The sequence below is a fragment of the Desmodus rotundus genome, chromosome 4 (genome assembly GCF_022682495.2).
Source record: "Desmodus rotundus isolate HL8 chromosome 4, HLdesRot8A.1, whole genome shotgun sequence".
Lineage (NCBI taxonomy): Eukaryota > Metazoa > Chordata > Mammalia > Chiroptera > Phyllostomidae > Desmodus > Desmodus rotundus.
In genome coordinates, this window is record NC_071390.1 from 109706604 (window position 1) to 109727207 (window position 20604).

The following is a 20604-nucleotide window of genomic DNA, read 5'->3' on the forward strand; positions in this document are numbered from 1 at the left end:
AGCTTCCCCGCCACCTGTTCTGGGTGGGGGCCTGGTCCCAGCCGGGTACCCACCCTCCCACTTCTGCTTTTCTCAATGCAGAGGCACCTCTTCTTTACCCTGTCCTGAGCTCCTAGGTTGTGACAATGTGACAAGTGCCATTTACTGGAGATAGCCTGGCTGGTCAAGAAGAGTGTAGGCCCTGTTCTCAGACCCCTGGGTTTCGGTCAGGGCTCCACCTCTCCTCCCGCCCACCTACCTCACCCTGAGCAAATGTGCTCAACTGCTTGTGCCTCAGACTCCTCAGTGGTGAAGTGGAGTCCATGCCCATAGCCCGTGTCCTTGGCGACTGATGTCTTGGCTCCTCCTGCCACCCACGACCAGGTAGCCATCATCTACAGTGTGGCCATCCCACCTAGGAAGGGGACTTGGGGGCCATGCCATTTCCAGAAAAGGCATCTGCCCTGCATCAGGAAGCGGCTTGGGAAGCTCCACACAGACATGTTCGCAGTTTCATCCTCTACCTCCTCGATTGCCCCCACTCTCTGGCACGCTGACTGCACCGTTGTCTCTCCAGACGGCCTGCTCCTGGCTGGAACGAGGTCTCCCTTCAACTCTGCGCTGGGCCAACACTGGGGTCCCAGAGGCCATTAACAGGTTTCTGCTTCTGTGCACTTCAAATTCACACATCTGGTTCTTTTCTTTTTTTCTTTTGGGGTGTCTGAGCGCACCCTGTCCTCTCTTCTGTCTCAGCTCCTTTCACAGGCGCCTCCTGGTTCCCTGCCTGCCCAGGCCCACTTCCCCTTTCTTGGCTGCTCCCACAGAATGATCCAGAAAGGGCACCAGACGGACAGTGGGTGGCCTCCCCAGGAACGCTGGGTCTGGTTTGGCACACAGCTCCTTTCTAAGAAGGAAAACCACCATTTGGAATGTCTTGAAGAACTCTGCTCAGACGGGCATCCCTCAAAACAGGGGTGATAATCTGGGTAACTAGAAATACAAACATTTAAATAAGTTTTATGAAGTCCAATAGTGTGCCAAGAGCAAGATGGCAGGGGGGAAAAAAAAAGAAAAAGTTGGGAATACAGGGATTCCATGTTTTTGATTCGTTACTTTGGAAAAGAGGGTCCTTCTCAAAATGAAGAAATGATGCGGAAAACAGATGTGTAATACGCCTACTTGAAACTTAAGATTTAAAAAAATTATTTATAAGGAGAAGGGCATGAAAATTTAATTTAATGTTCACCCTAGGTAATTTTGTGTCTTATTGTTCATAGCAATTACCATAAATCTGCATATCAATAAGCGAGAACAGATGTCAGTTGTTACAAGTGCTTGCCAATCAGGTCTGTTAGAAAGTGACAGATGGGTGGTTATAAAACGTTCTCGTAAGGCCCATTAGCACATTCGCAGGAAGTGTCTGTGGTGCAGGGTGGGAGCCAGTCCTTGGGAAGCACAGGAATCCTTGTGGGTCCAGGATGCACACCTCGCACCTCGGAGGCTCTCCCATGCCGGCTTCTCAGCCTCCAATGCAGTTTTTAAAATGCCTTTCCTCTTGCCACTCAGCACAGATATTTTAAGACAGTCTTCTGTGGGAATGGGTCTCAAACTGACGAAAGCATCGCCATGTTTGTGTTGGAAGCGAATATTCACACTCTAATTTTCCTGCTACTTTTAAAATGTGGACTAGATATTCTGAAAGGGAATTATTAGCAGCTGTATTGAGTATCAGAAGTATCGTGGATGTTTTCTCTTGCTCATCAAAACATACTCTTCTTCGGCCACTGCTTCATAATCTCTGTCATTTCCTAACAACGGCCCTTTGCCCTAGGAAAAAAATTCCCCTAACGGACAGCAAACCACTCTTACACTCTTCAAAAGTAGTTCAAAATGAAGGGAGACAGTGTCTCTGAATCGCTTCTTTCTGAGCGAATTTGGGGCTCTCCCTGCATTTTTTATGTACAGCTTGGACTTGGCCTGTTATGTGGCCTGGCAAACCCTCTGTGCAGGTGAGCCGCTGCACCTCCAGTGTCGCAGCAAATCCAGGTGTGTTTGCACACGGGCAAACACACCTGGATTTGCTGAGACACTGAGCCCTGCTGCATGGGCTTGGGGGCAAGAGAGCTCAGGTTTCAGCAACAGGCTGAAGTGGATGTCAAATTGGGGCCAGCTACTTGCCAGGGCAGTAATTTTGGGCAAGTTTCTTAAATTAATCTCCCTAAGCCTCAGTTGTCTCATCTGTAAAACAGGATACTAACGGTCCCTACCTCATAAAGCTGTCTGATATTTGGGAATTCTGTATCCTAGTCCACATTATGCCCCTAACTGGTGCTGTGGTCTCACGCTACTTATTTCACTTTCATACTTCAGTTTTTCCAATTGTAATGCAGTAACGAAGGGGGGCTTTTGTTTTGGCGTGCTATGAAGGTAAATGGCAAGGTTATTTCAAGGAGCTCTGTTAAAAGCAAAACTGTAACATACCACCCTTGTTTTGCTAAAATGATCCTCTTTTGAGATGACAGTTGTTATAAAGAAATTAACGACCAAAAAGCCACTTGTCCTTCCTCCCTCCTTCTTCAGGAAAAATCTATACTCTGAGCCCAAATTCAGACCCAAGTTTCTGAGATTTCAAAAATTCATGTAACAAAAACAACTGTTGAGTGAAAAAATGGACAAGTTTTTACTATAGGTTTTAAGAGGGAAAAATCAATTTCAAAGATGCAAAAAAAGTCCACATAAAAGCATTCAGATCATCAAGATTTGATCCCATTCTATTTTTTGCTTTCAAAATCCATATTTAATAAAGGTGTCCTTTTATAAAATCATGGAACACATTTAGAGTTACTTTTAGTTTGACAGAAAAGTATAGTTGATGTGTCATTCAATTTTATTAATGCAACTGCTTAGTACCTTGTCATCTAAAATTTCTCTTTCTGCTTTTTTTTTGGATTTATTTTATTTTCTCTTCAAACAGCAAGTGTTTTACTCATTCGAATGGATACATTTTAGACTCTGGTGATAAACCTGAATCTCCTGAAGGATAGACCATTATGTTTCGAGAGCTGTTCACAACAAAATATTATTAGTTTCCGAGATGATATTTCACTCGCTTTGGCGAGTGTTCCACACCGGAGTACTTGAATTTTATACGTGAGTTTATTCCATGGCGCTGTAGACACAAAACCGGAGTCTGAATTGTGTAGGTGGCCACGTGCACGGCGCCACAGTCTGAACCACTTGATGAGCATTTTAACAAACTCAGGTGGGGGTTTGGGATCTATGACCTCTGGGCTCCTTCATGTCCCTCCCACCGTATGTGCTATGGACCACGTGTGCCGTAACACGTGTGATGTCGTATGAACCCTCTAATTTCAAATCCCCAGTAACTTACCTATGAACATATTGTCCTTAGCTTACATAATGTTTTTGGGTTTTTTTTTTTTTTTTTTTTGGCTTAGATGTAAGACTAATGCCAAATTTCTTAATTAAGAAACCAGGCATTTAACTTAAGCACCATTGGGAACATACCCAAAACATAAATTTGAGTTTGTCATTTTATATATTTGTTTCCTCATTTACTCAAAAACAGGCACAAGCCCCTCTTAGAGGAGTGAGGGCTAGTATCAGCCTGGGCCAACTCCTCGGGCATGGACGATTCAGCAGTGTCAGAGGGCAGGAAGGAGGGGAAGGAGGTGAGGGCTCTGGGGAACCCCTTCCATATCTGGAGAGTTGGGGACACTGCCTCCAGAAAGTGGCCTCTATTACCAGTTCACTTTGTAATGACTGGCCAAGACAAAAGTTAATAAGCCTTTTGGGAGACCAAAGAGAAGGATGTCATTTAATTTCACCTCATTGAAAAAAAACCAAAAAGAAATCCCAAACCATGATCCTTCAAACACTTGGGAAGGTGAGACTTGATTATGTTTATGAATGAAGGGCACCCTTTATAGAAAAATCACCCAGCAGACAAAGCCCTAACATCTACATCCTTAATACTCTTATGCTTAAGGCCATGGCCCATATGGACTGCTCAGCACTTGCTCTCCCAGCTTGTGCAGATGCAGGGTGCTGGATTTAATATACTGAAGATTCAAGAAAGGGGTACTTTGGAAAGCCCAGCACACTCAGAGTGCCTTAAATCAGCCACCTGCTCCATGTACCTTCTAAGGTGATTCCCAGATGCCCTCAGTCTTCAAATGAGTGCGCAAAGCATGTGAGTGCTGACATCCCGACCCAGGGCCGGTGAGGCTAGTGCACAGTCTAATGAAAAGTGACAGGGCGCACGGACTGCCCAGGAGGACGTGTTTGGCAGTAGCCTGAGCACCCGGTGACCTTCTCTGCATAATTCAGCTGTGAGGACTGGGGAGCCTGAGGCTTCCTTGAGGCAAAGACCCTAATTTTGGATCTGGGTGGGTCCATACTACTAGAAGAGAAACAAATCTTGCATCGGCTGAAAATGTGACACATCTTACCATTTATTTGGAGCTTGCAATCTGGAGGTTTTCTCTTTTTAAAACACAGAAAACTTCCCAAATATTTTGCTCATGTCTTTTCAATATGAGTCTTAGCTCTAAGGCCAGCTTCCTCAACTGTATCCATAAAGATATTGATGAATGATTTAACTACTTATCATATGAACACATACATATTTTTTCCAATAATCCAAAAGCTGTGATTACAACAGAACAAGCTGGCAGTGCCAATATACTGAAAGCCCAGAGAATAATTCTGCAGTATTTTTACTGTAGGCCAACATGTCCCATCAGACGACAAGTCACCATTAGCCCGTGAGGCCGCCAATGCAAGGCTGGGCTGATGATCACAGCCCACAAACAAGGAGAAGCCTACGTCCGTGCATCGCAAGTCTTTCCAAATCCATTCAAAGTGAAACAGGAAAAAAACCAAGGACGTGTATTTGTGAAAAAAAAGAGAAACAGGAAAAAAGGAGTTTTCATAGTGACAGATAAAGAAATCTGGTTTTATTCTGCATATTGACTCAGGGTGTCCTTGATTAAAACAAACTGCCTTATTTTAATGTGCCAAAAATCTGTTCTTCTCCTTGCCCTCACTCCCCACCTCTCTGGCAAGAAATAAGGAAAAGCTTTCTCACTGTTCCTCACGGCAGGTTAATGGCACCTGTGTTCTGATTTATTGCACAAGCTGCCGTCCCTGGCCCCGCGGTAAGTTAGGATATCAGCCTGGAAGGTGACACAGCGGGAGTGACCTTTCACTAATCACTGCACCTCGGTTACTACTGACACAGCTCATTAGAAACAGAAACCCTTCATGAGCCGGCTTTCAAATCCAGCCATGCTTTGATTTTCTCGAGAACAAAGATGATACTTTTGCATAAAAGCTTCTGATGCCCAATTCTGTCAACTGGGGTACGAAAGTGAAAAAGGCACCCTGATAATTGTCTGTGGATATCAGGGGACTGCGAACCATAGCAAAGATAGGCCTGCAATCTTGGCTTTCATTATGGAGGTCAGACCATTTTTATTGACTGCCTGTTATTAAAATTTTAGAAGGATGTTAATCATTTTGGCTGCCCTGGATATAAGAATCTTGCTGGAAATTCCCCAGCAGCCAATCCCATTTTTAAAAATAAGAAAATGAGTATACTATGCAGGAATTCTCTGTCCCTCCATGTTGTAAGTGTTGGAAATGCCAGAGGTAGGAGAGCAACTTTCCACCAGCTGTTCTAATTTTAACACCTAAACCAGAAAGGGAAGAGCAGTGGTAATTGCTCTTTGTTCCCTTTTCCCTGCTGCTTTTCTTTGCCCTCTGAACCCCCTCAAATTCAGACAACAGCACCTGTCAAAAGGAAAGGCAGGGCCTGTGACTTACCAGCCATTTGCTGAATGCCACTGAATGCACCCAGGTTGCTGGAGGAGGTGGCCTGCTGCAGAAGCTGCAAAGGAAGGGAAAAGTGTGCCGTCAATACAATGTGGAGAGGGGGGCAAAGTAACCTCCGAGTTAAACTGGGGACACATCTTGTTTCCTTTACATTTGTTGAGCTGGCTGCTGCTGTCTCTTAATGGACTGAAGGTTCCCAGAGTTGGGGCTGTAAATCCATAGTAATGTCTAATCTCTATTACAAAACACAGACACTGCGGAAACTCAATAGCACTGCTGCCTTAAAACATTTAATCAATTCACTCTTTAACGACCAGGTGTTACGTCTATTGAAACCAACACGGCATGACTAATACTATCTCTCTGTAATCTGGTAGTTACTGTAACTCATCTCTGTCAATCGCGGTCTGTCTGTTCTACTTGCTTTCATAGCTGTTTCCTTCACCCCGGATTAGATGGGCCAACAGAGAAACCACGGTAACTACAGACATTATGTATCTGTGTGCAGCCACAACTGCATGACCAAGACGCTGCTCACCCATTTTAAGATGGTCTTCCCGGGCAGAGGGAAACACACTCTTTGTCAGAACTTAGGAGTACGTGGTGTGATGCTGTACTGTGCGTTATAAATATGTCAGCATCTTTTTTAAAATTAATACATCTGTGAAAAGGTGTCTGCATTTCTCCCTAGAGATTTCAAAAACACATTTTCCTCCACGTAGAATCACAGTGGCTACCACACGGCAAAGGCAGGTGGTTACCGCCCTAAAATGCTCCTATATTTGCTCCACTGGCTTGAACTATAGGTTAACACTCGGGTGCTATATTAAGTGTTTGACTCAATTTATTGATTATCTTCTTTCTATTAAGTTTGAGCAATACAGTTTGTACATAGAAACAAGCATATAGTTACCTCCTCTACTCAAATGTACATAAACACCAAAAGGCATATGTTCACTCCAAAGTTAGTACTGAAAATTGCTATGTGCTTTGGAGGAAAAGATGAATTCACTATTTTAAAAAGGGCTTTCAGACTTTATTTGGAGCTCTGCAAAACATAATGTAAAGGACCACAATTCCTCTGAGTAAGTGAAGGGCTCTTTAGTTACCAAGAAAAAATACTCCATGATAAATATGACTCAAAAATGGGGATGTATCAATTGACGTGAAGGCGCCGAGCAGAGTGGAGTATCAGTGGCTAATTACACCAAAGACTTGGTGACAGTGATGTCAGGGGATTAACATGAACAGTCACAGAACAAGGTCTCTGACGTTCACCTCCCGCCCCTTGCTGGAATACAGGGGTGAGGACCCGAAACAGTTTATTCTTGTGTTGTCATTTAATTATTGTATTTATTTGTATTATTTTTCTTCTTATAATTTTTTTATCCTTACTTATGATTTATCTTTTAGGTAACGGTGGCTGGTAATTTAATGTACTTTTGCCCACACTTGTTTATTACCTAGACATCGCAGGGAGAAAGAAAAAGACAGATACACACATACACACACGGGAAGAGGGAAGAAGGGGGAGGAGCCAGGGATTACCCATTGTGATGAAAACTCCCTTATTTTCATTTGATTGCTTGGGTCTTCCATTGTTTTGTGATTATGACCCCTTACTCCCTCCTCCTATTAGATAGCTTTAAAAATTAAAGTAAAAGTAAAATACGCTTTGAAGGTATTTTGAGGAATTAAAAGCTACTGAGGTAAGTAGACCGGAGTGTCATTAAACTATTACTGAGCGTTCTTCCCACTGCAATACACTGCCTGGTGAGCCAGAGTCGGGCCCCACCATGAACACAGGCAGGGGATGCCTTAAAGGCCAGGGGCCCTCACAGAAACGGACCTTCAATTCAAAGTAGGAGAAAACACAGGAAAGCGTGTATAGAAATGTGTTTTGTGAGTGAGGATGAGACTGATTTTCTTTCAGAATACAGAAATCTTTTGCATTTGTGACCAAAGAAACATGGCCAGAGATTTCGGTAAACTGTGGGGCACGGGACGGGCATGTGCCGCAGACCAGGGCCAGGCTCGTGCGCCTTGGCTTTGCGAGACGGTGGAGCGTGAAGCTGGATTCTCAGAAATCATGAAAAGAAAAGGTGAGCTTGCCTTCAATCTCTGATAAAAATTCTCATATACACTATTAAACATGGTCTGTGAACATCTGAAAAGCACCAGTTTATGAAAAATAAATTAAGTTATACTCATTTCTTTTTTTCCCCCCATATAATTTCTAGACTGATAGACCAAGAAAAACGCGGCAGAGTGTACAGAGACTTAGCAAGGCACTGGCAAAACCTCCCGCGGCGTCTTTGTGGGTCGGACGGAGAAAGGGTGTGAAAGGGAAGGAAATTCGGTCAATGGTTTTAGCGAGGACTCAGGTACAGAGAGGAGAAGCACGATCCTTATTTATTAGTCAAGCGTGTGTCGCGTAGCTATTCCATGCAGGACCCCAGTAGGCAAAAAGTTACAGGAGACATTCTGGTCTCTGAGAGGCAGCCTGGCCAGACGGAGAGGACACATGGAAGGCTGGAAGGCTGAGTCCCGCCAGACCGTCCCCGGTGTGACTTCAGGTCCAGTGAGGGAACCTTTCGGAGTCTCCCTTTTCTCACCGGTACAGGTGAGCAGGCCAACTTCTCAAAACCACGGGGAGGACTATTTTGCAGAACAGGACAGGCTGTGACAAAATAAGTCTAGTGGGTCCTATGGTCCTGGGAGGGACTGCGTTAGGACGCAGACACATAAACGTCTGCACAAACACACTGGCAGAGGCTGGGAAGAAAGCCCAATCTCACAACATGAAATTACATTAACGAAGGTGGAGTCCAGCCTTTAGGTTTCAAATGGAAAAAAGGAGTACAGTAGCATGGTGTGGCAGGGGTTCAAGGAAAGATAGATAAAGACTTGGAGGCATATTAGCTGCCTTCAGTGCAGCATGTGCCATGGTTACCGCAAACGCCCCTCTCAAACCACATTAAGAGATTTTTGAGTCTGCACTAGGGTCACCACTCGGTGCTGCTGACGTCTTACAAGGGGAACTGTCTTAAATTCAGGCGACTGTATGTTAATAAAGACACTGACAGAGTGAAATACAATAGGTGGCTCAAGGAAAAAAAATCAAGAAACCAAAAAGTTTAGAGACAATGAAATGTGATGGATGACTGAAAGAACTGCATCTATTTGGCCTGAAAGCAGATCTAAATTTTTGGTATCAAATAGATAAAGCAAGAAATATTTAATCTAGTTGACAGAGTTTCACGGGAAGACCCGGGATCAGGGAAGGAAGAGCTCCATGTGGATTTCATCTGAGTGCTGACATGGAATGGACTGACCTCCGCGGCAGTAAGCCCTCCGACCACACTGCCTCAGCACCCTGAAATAACCGCCTGTTGAGAAATTTAGCCTTGTGGGACTCTGCTCAGCCTATATCAAGCAAGAATTAAATTAGTCATGTGCTATGCTAACCCACTTAGCTTGAAAAAATATTCGCATCAATGCTGATTTCAATAATCTCTCGAGACTCAAAGTGCTCCCTAAATGAATTCTTTGGCATACTTAGGGGACAAGTAGGTTGTAAGAGTTGCAGTGGGTTTGCTCCCCTCTCTCCTGGGGGCCACACACTGACCAGCCTGCAGCACTTACCGCCAGGTACTGCGGGGTGAGTCCGCCCAGTCCCGTCAGGTTCCCCCAGGTGGCAGTGTTGAGCTGTTGCATCTGCTGTGCGAGCTGCTGTTGGAGGCGTCTTTGCTCTTTGTCCTTCTGAGTGTCAGCAAACTTCACCACAATAGGTGAAGAGCAGCCCTGTGGTCAGACACAGCGGAAAGTGAAGAGGGAGTTACAGCCTGGTCGAATCCGCTCATGAAACTCAGCACTGGATCTAGCTTTCTGAACTATCTTGGAGCAACATGGAAGGGTCTGGAATGGTTTTAAAATGGTTTGATATTCCTTCTTCTTCTCTGAATTGCACCATCAACAGAAATTTCCAGATACTGTCATTGGTTTCTTTGGGGATCTGCTGGTTGGTGGAGCCATTTGCTTTCTTGTTCTCGTTATTAAACTGCCTCTCCTTCCATCCTTCTTCGTGTGTCTTCCTTCAACCTTCTGAGGACCTCCTCAGAGATGAGAGACCTCATCAGTTTCTTTAAGCTTCATGGTTTACCTGTCTGAGAGATAGGCCTGTTTTGTGTGTCTGCGTCTTTCCACATGTGAGCAGGGGACAAGCTTGGGGGCGGGAGTTGTGATGGGAATAAAAACATCTCTCACTCGTTCGTTTTTTCACTCTCTCCAATTTTCAGTTATGTATTTTTAAACTGGAACTGTGGGGATCATATTGATCCAGCAACATAATCAGGAAAAGTGGATTTGTTTTTAGAAACACAGATGAATGAAGGAAATATTCACAGAACATAGGCAATGACCAATGTAATTGTTCCCATGTTTTCAGAAAGATCTCTCTTCCTTCCGTATCATATCTACATTATCCACAGCCCCAGAGCTACTGTGAATCAAAAAAAAAAAAAAAAAAAGGATAGTTTAATCAAAGGAGATATAGCATGAATGGTAGAGGGAGGAGTCTACTTGAATTCTTTTTCTAACTAATCTCAGCCTTCTAGGTGCTTCTTTCAGGTTTCATTTCCTTCAAAAGGAAAGGAGTTGGGTGGTGAGAAATGGCCAAGGGTTATATAGTAGTGCGAATTCATGTTTGATACAGATGGAATCATTGGGGAGAAGAAGGTCCCAACTCCTCAAGGCCTGGAGAAGACCTCCTTGTGGAAGCACCTTTTAAACAGCTGTACTGGGTAAACACTCAGGAGAAACAGTTCCTGCTCCCTCCCCGTCTCTTCTCCTTCTCAGTGTAGGTTGCCTTCACTTTTCAGCACAATTAAAGCGGTTAAAATTTTGCTGAGGTAAAAAGTAGTAATTCTACCCAAGTGATTAAAAAAAACTTTTATTGAAACTCAGCATGATAATAGACCTCTCTCACTCCTCTCAGAAATTTTATATTCCTATTTAAATGAGCTTTTCCTTTCTCTTCCCTTTGGGTCACTTTTCTTTCTCCTAGAAAACAAACTTGCATTTCCTTATCACCTTGGGTAGTTACTGGGGAGGCAGCTATGAAGATGTGAGACTATCATGTCTGTTGTTACCAAAGAATGTGAAAGAGTGAGGTGACTTTGTTGAATTCCCAGCGTGTCGGTCTTCAGCTCTGGTAGCCAGAGTCACAGTGCAGAATGTTAAATGTCAGAAAAGTGCACAAAAGTGGTATTTCCACCATTTAAAAAAAAAGCTATGCTTCATTTTTCTTCATCTGCTCCGTATTTCAGCACTTCATTCCTTAAAGAGGGCAAAATACTCTGAAGAGGAAAATTATATAGAGAAAGGGTTTTGCATGGAAAAGGGTTATTATGGCTGTACCAAACCGTTCCATAACAAATGATAGCATCTCCTCCTAACAGTACATTTACTGTTGTTTTTCTTCTTCCTTAAATATGAAAAGATGATATAAAAGCAGAAAATCAGGCCAATGATTATAGCTCAAATAGTACTTGTTTAAACCATGAAACGGAAAAATGGGATAGGAATAGATTGGAGGAAAGTAGAAAAATAAAAGGTACAATATTATAAATTAATTATTTTAGAAAACGTGTTCTCTCAAACTTTGACATTCACATCATTTTCAATTCGAATCTCTTAGATAATACATCTTGATTAAAGATGTGAGCCAGAGTCCTGAAAATAATGTAATTTGTTAAAAAAAAACCATACTTCAGTTGTACCACTATAATGTAACTGCATAATGTATCATTTTCCATTCGAATGTCAATATTTTTGAACAAGACATTTAAGTGTCTGAGGGCCCCATTCTTTAAGCATGGATGTCCAGATTTCAAACATGTGCACCAAATTTGATTTTTTTATAGTAGGTATTAATAACAAAGGATCAAGGACTTCTTAAGAATCAGTACACCCCATCCTCTACAGCAGAACCTTCCCACGCTGAGAGCCTACTGTTCCTAGGGTCGGGTTCACACCCTGTCTGCTTTCTGTCCTCCAGCGCCCCCTCTGTGCTAACAGGGGAACCCAGCCCCGCACTAGCACTCTGTGGCTCTGCTGGCGGGAGGGGGCTCTGGGCGCAGAGGTTGGGGTGGCAATGTCTCTAACAGAGCTCAAAGAATTTAGACTAAAAAAATTATCTAAGATGAGACCAATTCAGGTACAAACCACTCAATTATGGAAAATAAAAATAATTAAGGATGAAACACATACATGGAAGATAATAAATACAGGTAAAGACTTTCCTAACAGCACCTCTGTTTTAATCTCCAAACTGAAATGGAGCTGAAAATCCAACTGATCCACAGTAATGGAGCAGCCCAAGTTAAGAGAAAGCGGGGACAAAAACTGTCACGCAGATGACTGCATGTTGTACGAGACTGGCTTCCTAGGTATTTCAGATCCTGCTAATTATCTCCTATCATGGCCGGATTTTCACCTGAGCTTGCCTTCAGGTAGGGGGGTGGGAGTATCTTAAAAATGCATTGCACTGAAAGGAAAACACAGCGATTATATAAGATATGTTAGGAATATCAAAGTCAAAATGAAGTTTGAAAAAGACAATAGGCTTTGCAATGCTGATATCAAAACTCAGAAAAGTACAATAAACACTTAATGACAAGGCCATGCACACTCATTCCCCCCTGCCCACCCACCTTTTGGCTCACCATAAAAAAGGTGCCCACAAAACATGACGCATAATGAGCACTTAGCTCCCAGCATGCTTTGGGAGATGCAGCATTGCAAAAAACAAACAAAACAAATAAACAAAAAATAACCCCCCCCAAAAAATGGAGGCCGAAAAAGAAGCTCAGTCAATAAAGAAATTTTTGCAGATTAAATAAAATTGAAAATATTTTTTTCCCCAAAGATGAAAAATATAACTTCGGATAAAGCCACAAGGCCACCTGTGGAAAAGATCACCCATACACAAAGATACAGTGTACACAATACAGCAGCACATGCACTCCCAAATGATTCTATCAGACAATACAGAATAAGTAACAGCATATCACTCTTGGAATGCTTTTGTGCAAAATTCTGAAAGGCCATGACCCAAATCACAGACTAAAAGTATAGAGCCATCTATCTTGCATTGGTGGGTGAACACCCATGCCAACGTATTTATCTTCCCTTAAATCCGCTATGTCTCATTAGGAGACCAAGTTTGAGCCTTTATGCTTCTGGGTTATTGTTCATTTTTTTAGTAAGGAGACAAATCTAATTTTTCAAGGGACTCTCATCCAAGAGTATTTTCACTGTTTAAACAAAGTGGGAGAAATAGTTAATTTCTCCAACATTCTTGATGCAAAAACACAATTCTGTTTGACTAAAGAAAACTTGATCCCACGTTAAAAAGCAAAAAGAGCCCTGTGAGCACAGGGCAGATTGCAATTTGGAGTGGGGGTTGCCCATATATAATCCGTGCTAACCCTGGGCTGAGGAGTGGGTGTGACCCTTTAGGTACAAAATATTACTTGGCTTAAACTGCATCATGACCTTACATGGCAGACCCTTGGCCACTGTAATAAAAGGCTCAAGAAATAATGGAGAGCAGGTGGAAGGCTTTCCTAAATCCATTTCAAGTCATCAGGGGAAAGATTGAGAGAGAGAGAAGAGAGACAGAGAGAGAGAGAAAGAGAGAGGAGAGAGAATGAGTATGGACGAATGGAGAAAGATGGTGAGAGCTTAAATCTGTGATTGTCATGTGAACGATGCACACAGGAGAGAACTGCGTTACCATCCCCATCATTTGCACAAAGAAAACAAAGAAAGGGCAGATGATACAGTACCTCCATGGTCTGAGACTGGTGCATGGCTTTGATTGCATTCTGTGCCATTGCCCTTGTAGAAAATGTGACAAACGCACAGCCTGTGGGAAACAAGGGGACAGGGAGCAGGAAAGACAAAAAACAACAAGACAAAAGGGTTGGACGCTTGTTAAACCAACACGGTCTACGAGAACGGCCACAGGACGACACTGTTCTCAGTAGTACATGAAAATAAACAACTTCTCCCTTTGGTTGTATCACATTTTGCTTTTTACTCACAGTGCTGACTTGCTAATCTGACCAAAGTCGAAAGATCTGCTGACTGATTAGTTTATTTTTTAAATGGAGACGAGGAGAAGGAAGTTGGGTACTCTTTCTAGCCACGGGTTTGAAATTAGCAAGATCTAGTTTACATTTTCTAAAATAAAAAGTTGTTACTTTACATTTTCTGCCTGGCTGATTATCTCTACTTAGGGCATAAACATATTAGGGCTCTGGATTTCAAATTTTAGCGTTGATTTTTAAGCAGCATGTAATAAAATCCTCCAAGGGCAAATGAGCATAAAGTTCCAAGAACTCGAAATGTCAGCAAATAAATACATCTGATCTCTTCTGGATAGTTAAAAAGTATACGTGTATAAATATACATTGATGACGTTCAAATGTAAACCAATATACCAAATCCTGCACAAACCAGTACTTATTAATTAGGAACAAAAACAAATGCTGTATTATTCTGAGAAGACTCAACACTGCATATAAAGGAAAAATTTTAAATTTGCAACGGATTTCCTTATTTGTGTAGAATCTTTATGACTTTCGGAAGTTGTGAGTTTCTGATATGTATCAGCGATTTGACCTAAAGTCTAACATTCACAAGACAATGTACATTACTTCTCCGAGTGTCTCCTGGGAGACCCATCACACATTCCATGGCTATTTTTTTCTCGTCCTGATAAATAACTAGACCCTCCAGTGCCTGTCCCCGCACTGCGCAGCCACACTGGCCACCGTGCAGGTCACCGCTGCAGCTACACAGCTCACTGCCCTTTTCACTAATAAAAACACCGTCTTTTGAAATTCACATTTTATTCATCATGCACCCCTGGGCTTCTTAGAGAAAAAGACTGTGAAATTAATGCAGATTCAGGCTGATTTTTATAATAAAACCACAGCACACTAAAAGCTGAGCTGAAGCAACACAGACTTATTTCACTTAGGATCTCTAATGACTTTAAAAGTGCATTGATTTTCAGCTTGTTTAGCCTTGCACAGTTTGAACTTAGGTATCAGAGAATAATTTAGTGTTCCACTCAATTTACTCAAAATGTTATTATTATTACTACTTAAAAAGATTTCCAAATGAAGCGGATCTAAACACTGAGAGGCTGAAAAGCCCGTTGTCATCTCAGAGTGAAGGCAAGAGAGTGGAGTTCTGGCATCAACACAGCGAGACGGTTGCCCTTGTTGCCAGGACACCCAACAGAATGTTCTACATCTAAACACCAGGGGATGGTTGGTTTGCATAAATCCACTTGTGAGCCCTAAACCTTATTTCCTTCTTTTGCTCTATGTGTGTATCTGGTGAGATTATCAAGTCAATACTGTACTAGCACCTTTTAACCAAACAGCAATGCCTGCCCATTAACCCAAAAGCACAACAACATCCAGTCATAAAATAAGTCAATGCATTTTTTTTTTGCATTATGCTACAATTTTTAACACATAGAACTCTCAGTGCATGGGCGAGTCATCTCACGTTCACCTCCCCGTGAAGCTGGCCTTCTGAAGCCTGAAGTACAGCTCACTAGGAATGCTTAGCTGTTCAGAGAGTTCTCTGACGTCAGAGCAGCTGGAGAAGCTTTTACTTAAACATACTGGCTGCAAGTTTTTTCATCAATAAAAGCAATTTGGCAACCCACGCTAAGGCACCTAGATGACGTGTGTAACAGTGTGAGACGGGGGACAGGACCTCTACCGGCTTCCATACTGACACTCAGCTCTGTGGAGAAATGGCGGTGTCCCAGATTTACCACCCATTTCAAAGGAATACCTCTTCAAAGACACTGTCATCATCACAGACGTTATTAAAAGAGGAAATAACACCAGGAGATTTTTTTCTTTTCCCGTCTGGAGAGCACAATGGAGGTAAAAGCAAATAATCTAATGGAGATCTAGCTAAAACCAGTGAGGCCAGGACTAACTGCTTTTCATAGTCAAAAGAACGGTTTCATTCACTTCATTTGCTCTTATTATCCAGGAACATGTGCCAAACTGACAGCTTCCAAATGGAGGCTAGGAAGGCATTAAAACCAAAATGTCAACAGCGATCAATAAGGCACAGTTTATGCATTTACCACAATTTCGGAACAAGCAGGACTTTTGTAAATAACTTAGAAAGAGGTATATAGTAATTAACAGGTCTAAAAAGAAGAGTATTAGCAATAGAACAATAAAATTATACCTCTATAACACTCAACCCACTGCCCTTTTGGGTTGAAACCTGCAATTAAAGCTCCACTGATGCTTCTAATTATATGATCCTCAGCCCAGCCAAAAATAAATGATCTGCCAGGTCTGATGACTTCTTTAACCTTTTTATTCCACTGGCAGTAGTACAGTAAGGGGGAAGTCGTCTCCTCCGCGGTTGTCAAGTTTTGTACTGTGCGCTGTGCTCAGTTACTTAGGAGAGAAAATTACTGTGTCATTTATGAAGTGAGAGCACATGTTGAAAAATTTTGCTATGTTCCTCTGGATGAAGTTCAGCAACTTCAGAACCAAATGTTTCATGGATTGGTGGTTTCTACCCTGTGTTAATTTCTCTAAAACAGCAGGTCATAGTAGTGCTATGGTTGGATTTCAATTTTCTTTCAACCCTGCTGGAAACGCTGTGGTGGCTATCTAGGGTTAGACCTCCAAAGTGGGGCTTTTCACCCACACAAGCTCCCGCCACCAAGACTGGCTGCTGGCTCCTTCTGCAAGTTAACCAGACGACTGTTTGTGGACAGAAATAAGTTAGGCCATAATTATCCCCTTTTTCTACTAAAAATGAGCTTCTGGGTGCAGTGGGGGTCACAGGGTCTTGACAGGACACCCGTCCTGATCTTGGAAGGTCTTCTCCTTAAGTTTTCTAGCCTGTTGTGTGTGCTGTCTCAGCAGCCAGTTCTCATGCTACTGACCAAAACACAAGAGAAAGCAGATTTGGGAGAAAAGATACACGTACCCCAACAATGAAGCTACATTTTTTGGGGGGGGTGGATGGGTTAGATAAGACAGTCTGTATGTTACCATCTTAAGGCCTCCAAAAACATAATAGCAAAAAAAAAAAAAAAAAGAAGAAGAAGAAGAAGAAGAAAAATTTTCGTCTGTAAATGTGGACAACCTTGCAATTATTTATTGTCTCCATTTTCAGAAAGTGAGAGATTGCTAGTAGAAATGAAAGGAGTTTAATTCCTTTTATTTCGGTGAGGTTGCCTTCCTGCTGCTAAAACAGATAAATGATTGACTGGGGAAAGGTTTCTCAAAGTAATTTCCTCCTACAGACAGGATCTAGGGAAAGCACGGGGCCCTGTCACAGAGAAGATTTTGGAACACATCTATTACACTTGTCATCGCAATTGAAAGGATAGCTTAACTCAGGTGTTCTACCTTTTCTCTGGGCTGCAAGAGGATTTTTAGAGAACTAGATGAATTCTTGCTCTGTACACACAAAGAGATACAGGCACTTCAGAAAGCACGTACAATGCCCAGGCCTCTTTTGTGCTACTTCTCTGAAAAAGGCACGGCAGCCTGCTATATTTCAACGGAAAAAAGTGTAATTTAAAATAACGTGTGTAGCATGTAGGAGATTTCAACCTATGCAAAACTTGTTTATAAATTCTCATTCTGCCAAGAAAAGATCATAATGCAGCCAATTTTCCTCACTGCATCTTTCTGAGCAGTGGCAGGGGTTATTAAACACATGTTATCAGCATAATAACAATGGAGCGCCACAATTAATACTCTAATCAACCATTCCCAATGTTGGTCCATTTATTTTAAAATGGCATGGAGATCATTCACTCAGGGCACCTAAGGTTGAGGGCAGACTAGGACTGAATAGTTGGCACAAGCTCATCCCTGAGATGAGCATGGAAGATTGTGTCCAGAGCAAGACGACAAGGTACAGTTAATAATCCAGGGGGCATGTGATGAAAGTTCCTACATTTCTGAATGTTAAGGTATTACGCGGGCAAGACTAAAATGTTGTGCTCAAAACTGAGTCCCTCACTGTGTACATGTTTCACGAGTCCAACCCCCTATCTTAACATCCTGATCGGATATAACAAAAACAAATGAGGATACAATGGCTGAGTCCAGTCAGTGCTCGCCAACATCCCTGAAAATATTGCCAATTCATTTGTCAAGGGTTTTGGCAGGAGAATGTTGGAATACCATAAACACAGCTGGAATAATCTTAAACAAGAGCAAGTTACCTTAAATGGCAGTGGAGATTTGACTATAGTTTTGGGGAAAGAAACATGAAATAAATTCCGTCATTGTCTTTGAGTTACAAATATTCAGTTGCCATGGTGCGGAAAACCGTGTCGACTGTGCCCAAATAGTCCATTCTGACTGAGGGGTTATGGGTGAGAACAAAGGCGTATTTTAGGAAATGAGCACGCTAAGGTAACACTGTCACATAAATGCACTGGCTCAGAGCCTCAAGCTTTGATCCTGAGAGCCTACATCTCCTTTTTGACTTGCCACATGTGGGTTCCTAGCACACTGCTTGCTTTCTCAATGAAGGCTCATGCAGCAGGCCTGCGAGGTCGATCTGCCATTGTGGGAGGAGCTGAATATTGTGACTGTGCTTGAAAGCATCTCAAACCAAATTTTCCAAATTAGAAAAGATGGCAGAACAGGTTACTTCCCCCAAAGGGGAAATGCGCGTTTAGATGTGGGCAATGGCGTGACGCGAGGCAGAGTCCTGCTACTTGCTGAGTGGCTGCAATGTGCTTGGCAGGTGCTAGGTGCTGTCTGTGTACAGTTGTGACAGTTTCCTGGGTGTGGGGGTGGGGGGCCCATCCTGGAACATGATACAGATCTGGGTGCCGGTGAGTAATCATGGGACTCTTAAAATAATCTTTCTTGCCAACAGGTAGGTCATGCCTTTTTTACAGACAGTGATTCTCATAGAAAGTATAGGACGGCTTGATAGGTACCAAGCTGTGGGTCCTGGAAGCCCACTAGTCTGGCTCAGTGAGGGGCACTGAGGCAGTAAGCCTGGAGAAGCATCAGCTCAATACCTATCAGGGAGGAATTTACACCACTGATGTGACGGAGAAGAAACGACATTAGACACCTGTGAGAGCAGCATCATGCTTGCAGCTGAAAAGCAAAAACAGAAAAGTGAACCACCCAATAAAAACTTTGTTGTTATTGACTAGTTTATGCCCTGGCTGAGTTATTAGGAAGTAATTTTCAGAGCAGCCAGGCTTTCATTTCACTTAATTTTTATTTATTTTTGAAACAGCTGAGCCAGCAACAGGCACTGAGACCAGAAGTGCTGAGCACCCTTTATCTGTGGTGCCACTAATGGGAGACACTTATTAATATTTGATTGAAAATCACAATTCTTTAATGAAAGCAAAATAGTAGCATGAAAGAGAATTTTTCCTTTAACAAATACAGTGATTCAGGAGCGGTCCCCTGTACCCAGTAGTCCCTGGGTCCTGCTCATTGAAAAACCCACCACTGTCTGTCTTTATATTTCAGAACAAATGGTTATAAATGAGTATTTTCTTTTTTGCCATAGGGAATCTCATCAGTTCACCAGAAATTACTTTTCTGTTCAAAAAAAATAAAAGGGTAGGGCAGAAGCTTCTGCTCTCTACACTGAGCCAGCATTTGCATAAAATACTGATGAGGGTCTTCCCTAACTTGTTTCAGAAACTGGCTGTTTCTGTCTAGGGCTGGTTAATTCATCGACCAAATAGCGGATCACATTGGCCAAATTCTCTTGTCAAGTCTTGTAGCCTGCTCTTTTCTGTGAAAGCTGGGGTTGTTTTAAAATCTCATCTGCAGAAATAACTCATGTCTGCTCAAGGAGCTCGAGACATTGCACGCACCAATGCCACATACTACCGTCCCCACTGGACAGATGTGAGAGGGGGGTCACTGCACAAACAGACCCAGCCTGGCAAAGGGACAACAGAATTCATGCCTTCTTAACCCACGGTCAAGGCCTCCAGTACACCACGTGGACGGTATGCTTGTACAAAAGTCTCCCACATTGCTAACCAATGATGCCTTGAGGTACGCAGGACAGATGTTATGGCTGCTGCCATTTATGAATGGGGAGACTGAGGGAGAGAGATGAAATGACTATGGTAACACTTCATGTCAGGAGAAGTTCTGGGACAGGACGTGGGGGTCATTGACCCCCAAACCACTATAAATTTCACTAGGAGTCATTTTAGGGCCTGCTTTTCTGTTCTCAGTGCCATGTGCCTTGGCTCATGAAAAAATACAATGAAAACACAGAAGAGTGACTGAGGACAGTAACCAGAAAGAATGGTGGCTCTAATTATGAAATTGGCAGCAGGAAGGCCTTGGGAAAATATTATTGTGTGTTTCCTACATATTTTATCCTTTGTTTAGCCATCCTAACTTTCCCCTTGGTATTCTCTGTCCTGGTTGGTCTGCCTAAGTGGGCACATGTCTGTCATAGCTGCGGAAGAACCGTATGATCAAGTATGACTAGCAGCTCTCGCGGTGTGGACGTGCTAGGGTGGAACAGAGGGACTAGGATGGAAATCCGGAGTTCTTCTGCTGGGAGGCTGCAGAGGAGCCAGCAGGACGCACTACTTTGGGTGACACTGGTAACGGCACAAGTGGCAAGCTACAGGTTAGGCGGAGGCACAGGGTCTGCTGTTTAGGGATCTCCCGCAACATAATG

At 42.9% G+C, this 20604-nt stretch overlaps 1 protein-coding gene across 12 annotated transcripts in view; it reads right to left on the minus strand.

The window, feature by feature from the left end:
• CELF2 (CUGBP Elav-like family member 2) overlaps window positions 1-20604 on the minus strand; it is a 499109-nt gene that overhangs the window by 44143 nt on the left and 434362 nt on the right. For 10 of the 12 annotated variants that reach the window (XM_045186434.3, XM_045186435.3, XM_045186444.3 and 7 more), the window contains 3 exons: window positions 13686-13765; window positions 9481-9639; window positions 5827-5890 (listed from right to left, as the gene is read on the minus strand). In XM_045186434.3, the coding sequence (XP_045042369.1) occupies window positions 5827-5890; window positions 9481-9639; window positions 13686-13765 (303 nt within the window). The remainder of the gene's footprint in view (window positions 1-5826; window positions 5891-9480; window positions 9640-13685; window positions 13766-20604) is intronic. The other 2 variants (XM_071221276.1, XM_045186457.2) reach the window with 1 other exon arrangement.